Below are 13,499 nucleotides of genomic sequence, written 5' to 3'. Positions count from 1 at the left end.
GCACATCTCTGTCGCAGACGTGTTTTGGCTTCGGTTTTGGCAGCTGCGCCGTCGCCACCAAAATCCTGCAGTTCACTGGCTCGGGTGACGCTAACGCGACGCCTACACACGGACGAGATGTCAACTGACTGTGTCCTGCTCACCTTTTTGAGTGGATTTGTCACATTAAGCAAGAATGTGACTCAAGTCGACAGCCTCGAAACTGGAGGACGCCCACTTACAAAAATGTCTCTCAAAGCCATATGCCGAACCTAACAACAACGTCCACCATTTTGGGGTTTAGTTTCAATTTTTTCTTCTTTTATGGAGATCACATTTAAAGAGCTCCTCCCACAGATTTTATCTGAGTGATCTGAATCTGTGGGTGTTTCATCATAAGATGTAACAGATGAAAAGTAAAAGCAAAACTTTTTATTTCGCCGAAAGCTGTTGCTGTGGCGACGCGCTGATTTTCATAGTCTTAACATTAGCGAAAACATATAAACAAATATGATACGGCCCAGGGGGCGAGGCGGCAAATACTTCCTAATTACTAAGGGAGGCTAACAGGAAATAATTGAGCCTAGCACAAGTGACTGGTTGATTATGTCACTCACCTGATTGGTAAGTCTAAATCGGAATCATTTCTTAATTTGTTATTCAAGTCAATCATTACATACTACACTGCCACAACAGTTTTTCTAGCTGAGTCCAAGTCGACAGCACGCAGTCAATCACAAACGCCGCCGCGCTTTAATGGCAGTCGTCTTGGAAACAGGTGCAGAAACGAGAACGTTTCCACAGCGGCTTGGCGACCCGGGGGCCGTCATTTAGTGCCGCCCAACAGCATGCTGAGGAAACAAAAAAAAAACAAGTCACCCTGCCGAGAGCCATTGTTGCTTTGCTGAGGTACTGAAAGCTTCAAGTCAAGCACGTCCTCAGGAGGGAGGCCGAGCGTGAACACAGTGTGCTAACCCTCCACTTTAATGTCATTAATCAAAAGGTTAAAACTGTCTCAAATGAGCAGGTTTGAATTGTGCACTTATTTCAGGACTTAATAGCCCAATGCCGTCTCTTTGGTGTGCTAGATTAGATCAATAAAACGAATACTTGCAGTGAAAATTAGTCAGCGGGCTCTCATACATTTTTCAACTTGCTTATCATATCCAATACAGCATATAACTCATGGCAGTTTAATGCTGTCTGTTCCCCGCAATCATCACTTTTGACCTCGCCCAGAAACACTGGCAAAATTGGGGGTGGGGGGGTGTGGAAGCAGTTTAGGAAAGCACTATTCGCTACTGCCCCCTGCTGTGCAAAACAAAAACAACACTACAAGATGACAACAGCGTTACTATGGGAAAAGACAGGATGGGAGTACTGTTTGTATTCAATACCCTCCATACCCATCTTAAGGTGTGTGTACTATTATGCTTTATGTCCACACTACTAAGAATATTCAGCACATTAAGCGAACGACTGTGTCTTAATAATAATAATTTTCCACTGCTAGTGCTGCTTTTAGCCTAATAGTACAACCTTAAGATGGAAACCACTGTCGATTTTTCTTGAAATCCAGTTTAAGGTCCATGTGATACTATGGTCTTTGTCCTCACTAGTAAGACCATTCAGCACAGTAGTAGCTGTTGCACTAGTAGAAAGTATTAGTCATGTAATTTTCACGACATATGCCACTTTTGGCCTACTACAGTACAACCTGAAGCTGGATATCAAGATTATTGAATAAAAGCTCAGATACATTCTGTCCTCACTAGTAGTACAACTAACATGATATTTTTGATGCTATAGGACAACTACATGTTACTACTAGTGACATTATAAAATTGTACTAATTAACATCATTCAGCGCTCATTTTGCCTTACCAGTAACATGCAATTGTCCAACTACTACTACCAAAGTTGTCCTCCTAGTGTGCAGCTTAAATTTTTGTATTTATTTTTCTAAATCATTGGTTCTTGACCTGGGTTCGATCGAACCCCAGGATTTCGGCAGAGGTAAGCCATCAGACTAACTATGTCGTGAACAGAAAGTGGTCGGATGAATATGTGCAATATGAATTTGCATGTATAACGGAAGATATGGTGTTCCACAGGGATCAATTCTGGGGCCTCTGTTGTTGGTGAAGGTGACGAAAGCCATATTTGATGATAAGGCTACTCTCCCTGGTCATTGTGTTCACCAGTAAACCCTATACCTATAGAGGACCAAAACTGCCAAACTTAAAAATAAATAAATAAATAAAAACGGTTATAAAAATATAATTAAAAAATTAGATTAAAAAGGCAGTTTGCAACAGCTGAGTCCAACCCAAGACACACTTAGGAAGGCCCCCTTATTTGAATAACATTTCGACCTGATAGAATAGAAATAGATAAATGTGAGAGGAGAGCATTTTTATTTATTGATTGATATTTAATTATATTTATTTCCACATTTATTTTTATATTTATTTTTTGAATGTCGTTTTTATGTTGTTTATTTTTATTATTATTTTTACTTTTATTTATTTATTTATTTAGGGATATTTATGTATTTTGTTGTTTTTTATTTAAATTTCTATTAATTTTTTTGTATTTCATTTTTGGATTATATTTTTATATCTGCTTTTCCTTTTTCCTTTTATTAATTTATTTTTGTCACTTATTTTTTAATTTTGGCAGTTTTGGTCCTCCATATATACTTACGTCTTGAAATTGACAAAGAGCAAAAAAAAAAATCATTTTATTTTTCAACAAAGAAGGTTTTGGTGAATGTGCATCGTAAACTGGTGGGTTTCAGTCCCGCCAACAAGGTTAAGAACCACTGAGTTAGACAAAGACATTCTACTAGCATGCGCTAGAAAATAGACTATTGCTCTGATTAGCTTAGTAGTCAGGACAAAGCATATGCTAGTACATGGACCTAAATCTGAATATCAAAAGACTTTCCATACGTTGCCGTTTTTGTTATCGTGCCTTGAGCATAAACTCAATATGTTGTCTAGACCTTCCTTGCAGTGGCAGATGATAGAAACAACCGTTGCTTATGTAACGCCGACGTCCTCGCAGCTGTCAAGGACGTGCCATGATGAGCGCGGCCCGAGCGAGGAGCCGCCGTTCTCACGTTGGCGGCTCCTAACCTGCGCTGACAGACCCTCGAGTCAGCGTTTTTCCCAAACATGTTTGCACGTCTCTAATAGTGAGCGCGTATCAGAACGCCATCTCCACTGGCACAAAAGGAGTGCTGAGACCGTCATTATGACGCATGCGAGTGATTGGCGGGAGTACCTCAGCGCACGTTGTGCAGTCATTGGTCAGTCATTCGTATCAATCAGTCCATAAAGGTTGAAGTGGATACTAATGAAGACAGTGAAGTAACTGACCAGTCACTAGTGCTGGTGTAATGATTGACAAGTAGACTGACCAATGACTGCATGTGACTATTCAGCATGTAATGATTCAGATTTAGACTAACCAATGACTGAAGAAGGAAAGATATTCTGTCCGTAATTATTGACATGAAGAGTAACTGATGAGGCGTGAGTGACGCAACCGACCAGTCACTAGTGCTAGGTGTAATTATTGACATATAGACTGGCCAATGACTGCATGCAGTAAGAGAGGCTTCCCCATCACTTACTCACTACAACATAATGATTGACGTGTAGACATGATCACTCACTGGTGCTGGGTGGAATGATTCACATGTAGACTGACCAATGACTACATCAATAGGGAATTGCATTCTTATTGGGCGTTATAATGTTTGTCATGTTATAAGACTGACCAATGATCACTGGTGCTTGGTTTACTGACATGATTGATAAGGAAACTGACCAAAGACTGCTGGGTCTGGTATGTTCATCTAGTCATTGGCTTATCTAAGTCAATCATTACACCCAGTACTCAAGATTGGTGGGTTATGTCACTTACTGTATACCTTGAAAGAGTGTGTGGTCTCTCCAGATCATGGCTCTCCTCCGTAGTCATTGGTTAGTCTAATTCTGAATCATTACACAGAATCATCGGTCAGTCAACTTGTCAATCACGACACCCACCACTCATGATTGGTCAGTTAGGTCGGTCACATATCATTGATAAGTCTACATGTTGATTATTATGTACATAACAGTGAGTGCTCAGAATGTTTCTCCCACTCATGCAGTCATTGGTCAGTCTAGATCTGAACTATACCCGAGCACCAGCGACTGGTTGGTTACTTTATTTTCACTTCATTGGTTAATCTATGCGTCAATGTCAATCATTATGGAAGAAATAATGATTGATAAGAATGCCTCTCCCAATCTTGCAGTCATTGATCCGCACCAGTGACTGGTTGGTTAAGTCACTGGTCAGTCTAAATGTCAATCATTACAAGCCGAATGCAGTTATTGGTCGGCCTTACTGTCAGTACCAGGAATTGGTCAGTTGAGTCACTGGTTTGTCTAAACGTCAATCATTGAGGACTGAACAGTGACTGGTTGCCCCCCCCCCCCCCCCATATCTCTTTTATAGTCTTAAAAAAAGACTGGTGATTTCCTTGTCCTTCTCACGATGACCTCCCGCCGTCCCACGACCCTTCAGATCTTCACCCAAGCTGAAGATGAATTGTAGCTAGGGAGATGTGCGATGGGGGCGCACGCAGCAGATCGTTAACTTCGCGGCAGCGTGGCATCACGCCGGTGCCGAGGCAAGATAGCCGGTGGCTACCGCTCAGACGGGGACCTTTCAAATCCAATCGCGTCGCACAAGCCCCCCCTCCGTCTTGCCATGCTGGCGCGCTATCACGGCAGATAACGTGCTCCGCTAAAGGTTACGACTCGCCATGACATTTGTGCTGCGAAACAGCAGCAATGCCTGATTCCTGACCACTGATTTCCATTATGAGCTTGTGTTTGTTTTTGTTTTACAATAAAAGCTTATTACGGAAGAGAAGCGTGGAGGCATGCAGGGCAAACTTCAAATCACATTTGAAATTGAAGTATTTCACATACAGTGGAGGGCTGTTTTATTTGTATTGCTATTCCAACTGGGGCTCAACCATTTTGAAAAATAATCTAGTATTGTGATTTAATATTTGACATTTCATATTTTTTCAAGGCCCTTTCATCATGTATTCTTTAATAAACACAGGCAATAAATTAATCTGTATTACAATAAATACTATCATAATTATTATTATTATTATTTGGTCATATAGGTTATGTTTACACTAAATATAAAAGTAAATGAATTGATATGGAAGACAGTAAAGGTGATCATTTTCAATTATCTTAACATTCACTATGACATCACAAAATTCTACTAAATGATATGTAATCTTGTGGAGTGCATTTCGTAAAGCACTGAATGTATCTAGACAGAATAAAAGAAATAAAATAACATATAAATATATGTACAAAAATAATGATAAACAAAGCCTACCAACCAATGAAATTGAAGCAGAGGTTGTTTTTTTATTCCAAATTGCAGCCTTTGCAATTTGAAAGTTGCATTCACATTGCGAAGCCGATTTGAATTTGATCAATTGTTCAACTGTTACATTCCCATAATTCCAATAGCCGTACTGTCCTTTAATCGTTTTGACATCTCAAATGATTTCAAGTTTAAAAATCTGAAATATTTTACTTTAAATTGGCCCCTTCAAAGTGTCTATAGTTGCCACAAGATGGCAGCAAAGCAATACTTCTATTGGTATTGTGTCAAATCCACATTGTAAGCAGAATTGTGTCAAATCCCCATTGTAAGCAGAGCTGCGTAATATTAGTTGTGCAGGTTAGCTTTGGCTAAGAATGTTAGCTTCTGATAAGCAGCACATATGGACTGCACAGGTGAATTGTAGACACCATGGCAGTATTTTTGTCCATGCATGATGTAAACACTAGTACATGAAGTGCTGCCTCCAGGAGTGAAAATGCTTATTCGTTCCATACTTTGAGCTCTTCTCCTGTAACGAACTACCTAATTGGAATTTAGGCTACTGCGGGTTTGTTATAATTTCCTATCACTTTCCTCCGGCATTATGAGGTGGCCCTTTCTCCAATCAGCAACGTCCCTGCCGAGTTGACCACTTTGACTCTCCTTTGTGCCGCTCTCCATATAACAAAAGGGAATTTTTTCCCCCCTCCCCTTTTCAAGATCCACTTCATTACCCCGACTAATACGGAGAGAAAAAATGTTTATTCAAATGAACCCAGATCAAATCCCATGAAATAATGAGAAAATGCAGAAATGGATTATAAGCTTGCTAAGGAAATAATTACAAAGTGAAAGGGCGTATGGGTTGAGCAACACTTGTTCTCCTAATTATTTGTGTATTGAGCTGCGTTTTTGAAAGTGCCCAATGTCATCAAGATGACAACAAGGACTTCTGATTGGTTTCAGCTGTAGGAAGCACTTTTCGATTACAGTGAGGATGGGCAAACATTTTTGTGTAAACTCCGTCATTCTATATTTATGAAACAAAGTGATTCAAGACACTAAATTGTGTATGGATGGGTGACACAATGACCAAACAAATGGGAGTTTGTTTTTTAGATTCATATGGCCCACATTTTGCCCACCTCTTGCGTTACAAGATTGATTGGCCGCTGCAATTTTCCACCTGAGTGGCTGTCGGTTGCTCTTTGTGGCGGTTGGCAGAAGCCAATGTGTCGATGCAAGCCTACCTTTCCCTTCTCTCTCGTCTTCTCCACGACCTCTGATGCGCTTTTACAAGTGTGCGCTCGCGTGTGTGGGTTCGGATGGCCGCAGAACATTTTGGAGCATCTTTCTTCAATTTCATAGCCCTGATGGTTTTATTGGGATTGTCAGGAGCCTTGTAGGAGACACAAATGCACAAATACTGTTTTTATACATAAACTTGTTTTCAGGGGTTTGAATAACTTTCATCAAAATACTCCAAGGATCAAGAATTAGAGAACGATTTTGAGCCATTCACATGTGTGACATTCTCACTGCAATTCTGTGGTTTTTCCAGGTTTAGGCAAAAATGGAGACCTTATAAATTATAGGATATATATTGTGTCTTAGGTTAACTCTGTCAATATATAAGTAGTTTGGCTTTTTCACTTCCCTTCTCAGAGATACTGAGACAGATGCGCCGGGTCGCGTGTGTGACTCACGATGTCGGTTTGAATTTGGTTAATTGTTCAGCACAACTTTAATTGAAATTAGTCCGTTTGAGAAGACAGCTGTGTCTCATACAATTGACTAACTGGACACTGCTAGTTAAGTAAAGGTCATGTCATGACAACCAAGGCATTGAACAGACATCACCGAGCGATCATATCCATACCACTAGCCTGTTCATCCAAAATCACTCATTGCAGCTCTGCTTATCTTTTGGCTTTGAAATGATAGCAGGTGTGATGCATTATTGTTATTTTTGCACGATAGTTTCAGTCAGTGAAGTCAGCCGGACTCGTCGCTTAAAAGTGGCTATAGATATTCAACCAGCCTGGTTTCCAAGTCATGAACACGGAACCTTGGTGCAGAGGAGGTTATTATGCAAATTAGGTGCAGAACGGCTTGCTCACACATTTTCAGAAATTGGCGGCTCACAAAAGATATACTTGGTTGTTTAATTTCACACTTGATGAAACGGCAGGCACTCCAGAGAACCAACTATTTGTATAGAAGCAATTAAAAAGTACATTTTCCATAATTTGTCCCCTTAAAGAATACAGTATATGTTTCTACATTCAATTCCCATTTTCCATCTATTTCATGCATAATATGCATAATCATATCATCACGCCAGTCTTCAATGGCAAAGCGTGACTGGCATCATAAACGCCTACAGAGTGACTCCATGCACATTTTACGGGAATCATCAAGCATCAACAGCCGACCACAACTCGGGTGACACGAATAAACGTTGGCGAATCACGTGAGAGACGAGAACGAGTCTTCTGTGAAGGACACAGACGCCAAGCGTGACCAAACACTTTTTATCAAAGCCACGGCCGACATACCACCGTGAAGGAGATAATCAAGTTCAGGTTACCCACAGTATATATATTTTTCTAAATACTACTACAGTTGAGGTTCTATGTTATTTAGAATAATTGCCTTGTAAATGAAAAAAAAACATTAAAAAAAAACATTTGTTTCTTTACAGCAGTGGTGTCCAAACTCGGTCCTCGGGGGCCGGTAGTCCCGCAGGTTTTGGATATTTCTCTCCTCCAACACAGCTGAAGCTCATCAGCAAGCTCTGCATAAGCAGGACTACCGGCCCTCGAGGACCGAGTTTGGACACCACTGCTTTACAGCATATGCATAATATTTGATCTCTTGCTAAATTTGTGAGTTTGCTCGTTTCCAAAGAAATTAACACTCATATTTAATAATGGTATATCAGTAAAAATGTATTCAAAAACTTGCAAAATTGTGTTCTTACTTCTTACATAAAAGGAGGCGTTTTAACCAACTTGTTTTGACAGAAACTCTCTAAATTAGTTTGTTTCCTGGCTGCAATTTGGGACCAGCTCTGTCAAAACTGTTTCCACAAAATCCCCCCCGTAATTCGACACTTTCACAAACTGCTCACCTGCCGCCTGGACTCATTCCACAAACGCTCACCTGCCTTCTTCGAAGGTTGGACAATAAATACTGGACCAAACCGAAGCACTTCCGGACTCCCACTTAAATAGCACTTTTGCCGCGCTTGAAGTGTCACATCGCTATGGACTATACCACAAAAGTAGTTTGGTTAATTATTTAATGAGTTTTTGTTTTTTGAGAGATTAAGTTATGTATTGTGAATGGAGGATTTTCGTTAAGGTTAATATATATTGCGGATATTATTTATTTACATGCTTTAGTTATTTTTGGTTACTTGTTGGTATTATACCCCATGATTGCCTAAATGGTTTGCCCGGAGGGAGGAGCTTGGGGTATTTAAAGGGATCTAAATTCATTTGTAGGAAGTGCTCAGCCAAGTGGGATGGTGAGTGACTGGCTACCACATTAAGTTACGGAAAAAGAACAATGGAACTTTTAACTATTGTTGGGATTGTTTTTGCACTGTAAATTATTATTATTTTCCAAATTTTTAATGCTGTGTTGGTGTGAATAAAAACACCTCACTGAACCCGTGGCAGTAGTGGGATGTCCAGTCGAAGAGGACGAGGACGGGCACGGGTCTCGAGGCACGAGTTCCAGAGGTCGCTCGCTGAAGTGGAAAGACGATGCAAGGGGCGCTTTTGTCACGGGTTCAATTCCGAAAGGGGGAAGAAATGATGGCGCAGTCGAAAAACTTTTATTTATTATAAATAACTCGCGTGTCCTGTCTGCTTTTTGGTCCAAATTCCAGCACTTCATGTGAATTGGAGACAGATTAAGCCACGATGCGACCGTAATATGTTTCTTTTTTGGGTCACTGTCATACTGGGAAACCCTACTGTTTGGGGTTATTATGCATTTTTGACTGATAGTTGGACATAATCATTAAACAACCATCATATAATTGCATTTCTCTCCAAGTGTGTAAAAGTGCAAATTCAGCAGTTCATCAAATAATTATTTTCCAGACTACACACACACACACCCTTATCTATATGTACAATATGACGTATATACCATAAACATTCTGTCATCAACATTGCTCTTTCCCATCTCCTACTCACAATCCAAAAGATGAAAGTGGAATGGAAACAGCAGGTGTTCTGTTTTCGGAGAGAAGATGAAAATTACTCTGAAAAAAGGGGTAGGGGGGCTAGTCTAGGCAGAAAAAAACAAGATTGTTCAAGACAAACTGCTTCTGAACCACTCAAGGTCAACACATCATGTCCCTCTGGCTTTATTTGACTTTTTTTAGTTTTAAATTTTAACCCTGTTGTTCTGTTTGAAATTGACAAAACGTACATATTCTCCAAAGGAGCATCTGACCTACATTATTATCTACTGAGCATCTGACCTTGTCGTTGATGCCTTCCCTCCAATCCGCTGCACCACAGCGCCCACTGATGCCCAACACCACTTATACACGATTATAAATAAATAAATAAAACACTGTTATACTATGCTGCAATTTTTTTTTTAAATTAAAAGTCAGGAACTAATTTTTATGAACATTGTGACGGCAAAATGTAGCCTATATTACAATTTAAAGAAAATAATAAGATCCAAAATAATTTTGAATGGCCTACTGGCCTGTTTTTGTTGTTGTTGCCATGACGACCAGACTATTCGCGGTAGTAATATTAGTGGAGCAGCCAGGACACACGTGATTATGTCGTTCCTTTGACTGTACTACACTACCCTCTGCTGGTGAACATTAATAATACACAATGACGTCTTCAGCAGATCACGTTTTATGACCACGTGACGTCATTTTTAAAGATACAGCGATAATATGGCTTAGATAGTCAAGACTTCTTCCCACTTTTGTTTTTAAACATAGAAAACGAATGTTATAGACACTGTGTGTCAAATTTACAAGACATTTATTTTCACTTAAAAGAGACTTCCAGAATTGCATTGTTAGTTTGTTTTTAAAAACACTAGTGTAGGCCATTTGTTTAATTTCTTAAAAAAAATTATAATAATGAAATAATAAAAAATGAAATAAAAAAGACCATATAAAACATTTAAACAATTGTACACGTGGCCTACGTTGCATTACGTTAAATTATCCAAATTAGTTGATGGGTGTCACATGATACATCAAATATGGCGGACATGCTCACATGAGAAAGCAATAAATCAACACACTCAAGGCTCACAAACGTACTTAAATTTAAATTCAAACGTATATTTAAGCTTGACCTCATGGTCGTTCTCAGTCAGTTATTTATTTTGTGGTAGCAGCCCACAAGGTATTTTTTGTTTTGTTTTCACTGTGTCAAGTTATTAAATATTGTTTTGTTTTTTTCCTTCATACTTATTCGCGTGAATTGTATTATTAATTTTGTAAAGTTTTCACGGTGAGATGGAGAATCGAAGCCTTTATTAAACCCATCAAAGAAAGCAACTTAAGGTTGTCGTGCCCGAGGGGGAATTTCAGTGATGTAGGTACTATGTTCATCGTGTCTCTTATCTTCGAGTTACATGTTGTTAACCTTTCCTCCCCAAATTCATCAAACACAATAATTGAATTTGGTTGCCAGGTATGCGGTGTGCATCATTCAAAAAATAAATAAATAATTTCAAAATTAAGGTCACACATCCTTAAATAAATATATTTTAAATTTTCAGTCATATTATTTGTTGATTAACATTTCCAAATGCTAATGACTAACTTTCAATATAATCAGAGTATATCAGTATATTACAGATGTATTTCTTCCCGATTTTGTGGCGGCATCTGAAGTCCTGCATGTCTGGGGAAATTGCTCATATTGAAAATTCCTACAACGATAGGGGCGCCGGGAAACCTCCTAAAAAAAAAACAGATGCGTAAAAAAATTAATGAAATAAATAAACAGTGTGTCAAATGAAAGAAAAAAAGAAAGAAAGAAAGAACAGTAAAAAGATAAAATAAAAATAACGATGGGGGGGAAACCAAAATTAGTTCCCGGATAAAATAACAATAAACAAACCAAAAAAAGAACTTATAGTTAAAGACAACACGTGTATGTATGTAGTAGATCTCGAACCAGAGAAGTTCTTTGCGCTACCACTAGATGTCAGTGTCGCCCTAAATTAAACGGGGCCAAACTCCAATCACTTCTCTTTGGAGTAGAACTAGAAAAGGAGGTAATTTTGTGCGTCGTAGATTAGTGAGCAGAGGCCTTTTAATTTTAAGGGCTCTTAAATTCTCGTCAGTATGCGGGAAGCAGCTTTTCTCCCCCGTTTTTTTAACAGCTGGAAGAGGTTTTAGGGAGCAACCTGTTTTGTTCAATCAGATTAAAGCAGGCTTTAATCGCAAATTTGAAACATTAACCATGACTCGACATCCTACTTTGAAAGCCTAATCATGTCTTGAAATCTTAAATTGAAACCCAAACCAGGTTTTAAGACCTATCTTGAAACATGAACCCTGGCGTCAGACCATACCTTACCCCTGGTCAAAACCTTAACACATTTGAAATCTTAACATTCAAAGCCAAACCCAGGTTTGAAGAATTTTAAGAGCTAACCTGAAACCCTAACCTGGTTTTAACAGCCTTCTTTGAAACCCTAACCCAGTCTTTAAACCCTTATTCAAAACTAAGCCAATAGTATTGATATTTTTTCGATGTACACACTTGGTGTCACAAATGTAAATAAAAAAGAAATACATTATGCGCTGCGGCCTTCATTTTGCAACCCATTTGACATGTTATTCGCTGACATTTGCCAGGTTCCACGTATGGAGGAACAAAAGCTTGTTGCCGTCTTCATCCATCAAGAGGGCCTAAATAAAAAGCAGGCGGGGATCCAGATGTGGCTGCGGATGTCATGGAGGACTGCAGCAGAGCAGATGGTCCACTCTGCTCAGATTAGATGATGTGGGAGGGGTTGAGTGTCTGCTGGGGGTGGGAGGGGGCAACTAGTGTATATGTGTGGGGGGGTCAGGCTAGTCCACATCTGCTTGGATTATCAAAGGAAGAGGCGAGGAGGCGTGGAGTATATGATCGCACACACACACAGACAGAAAAAATACCATTTCATTAGCGGACGGCTATTTATGCTTTTTTGTTGAATGAGGTTCAAGGACACAGATAAATCCATCACCCAAAATGATGCTGCTTTAGTGATTCATTGATTTATGAATTGGAGTAAGTCCAACTCACTTTGTTTCTTTCTCCTTTATTGTATTTCGTTTTAGTCCAAGAATATTGACGCCATCGTACTTTATTTCATTCTTGTCTACAACCACAAGGAACTACTGCCTTGCCTCGAACACGGGGCCGGCCGGCGTCTACGAGCAGATATGGCGAAGGACAAGATCCAGCGTTAAAGTGATAATAAAGTAATTTGATAGAGAAGACTGAAATGGGACGGGAGATTTGAAACACTTCCTTCCAGCGATCCTTATGGCAAATGCGGGGTTACTTGCCAACGGATGAGCTGTGAGAAAACTGCAGGTGTTTGTTTACATTCAACCTTCAGCTGCTGCAGCCCAAGTATGGGTTCAAGTCGGCATGTCAAGTTTGGGTTAGGCGGGTTTCAAAAGAAGGTTTGAAGACAGGATTAAGGTTTCAGGCCTGTATTGTTGTTTCAAAGTAGCGGGTCAAGTTGACCCGTTGGGAAAATGTAAAATAAAGAAAATGGATTAAACTTTGGTCTCAGTTTTTCTAAAATAAATAAATGAATAAATAAATAAAATGCATTATATTAAGTTATGTGATTATTTTTTTTAAAATGAACATTGTTGTTAAGAGACAAACTATCGCCGCAGAAGAACAATCCATGTCGACCTTTTCACGGAGGCTATTTTAAACTCTTGTTTTGTTTCATGTACTCTTTGCATGATCTTCACGCCAAGTCGGAGGAACGTGTTGTACGTGTCCAAGTGTCAACAAGGGCCTGCCACCATCTGTCTTTGCAAAACTAAACGACAACAAAACGTGGCCGGTCTCCAGTCCTCATTT

The 13,499-nt window shown here is 39.5% G+C and overlaps 1 protein-coding gene across 1 annotated transcript in view; it reads right to left on the bottom strand.

Annotated features, from left to right (window-relative positions):
- cacna2d2a (calcium channel, voltage-dependent, alpha 2/delta subunit 2a) overlaps positions 1-8,609 on the bottom strand; it is a 204,682-nt gene extending 196,073 nt beyond the window's left edge. The window contains exons 1-2 of the mRNA XM_077574047.1: positions 8,531-8,609; positions 6,648-6,796 (exon numbers count right to left, since the gene is read on the bottom strand). Coding sequence (XP_077430173.1) covers positions 6,648-6,763 — 116 coding nt within the window. The 5' untranslated portion in view covers positions 6,764-6,796; positions 8,531-8,609. The remainder of the gene's footprint in view (positions 1-6,647; positions 6,797-8,530) is intronic.
- Positions 8,610-13,499: the final 4,890 nt, after the last annotated feature.

This window comes from Vanacampus margaritifer, chromosome 8 (genome assembly GCF_051991255.1).
Source record: "Vanacampus margaritifer isolate UIUO_Vmar chromosome 8, RoL_Vmar_1.0, whole genome shotgun sequence".
Taxonomy (NCBI): Eukaryota; Metazoa; Chordata; class Actinopteri; order Syngnathiformes; family Syngnathidae; genus Vanacampus; species Vanacampus margaritifer.
The sequence above is the reverse complement of the archived record's forward strand: the minus strand, read 5'-3'. Positions and strand labels throughout refer to the sequence as shown.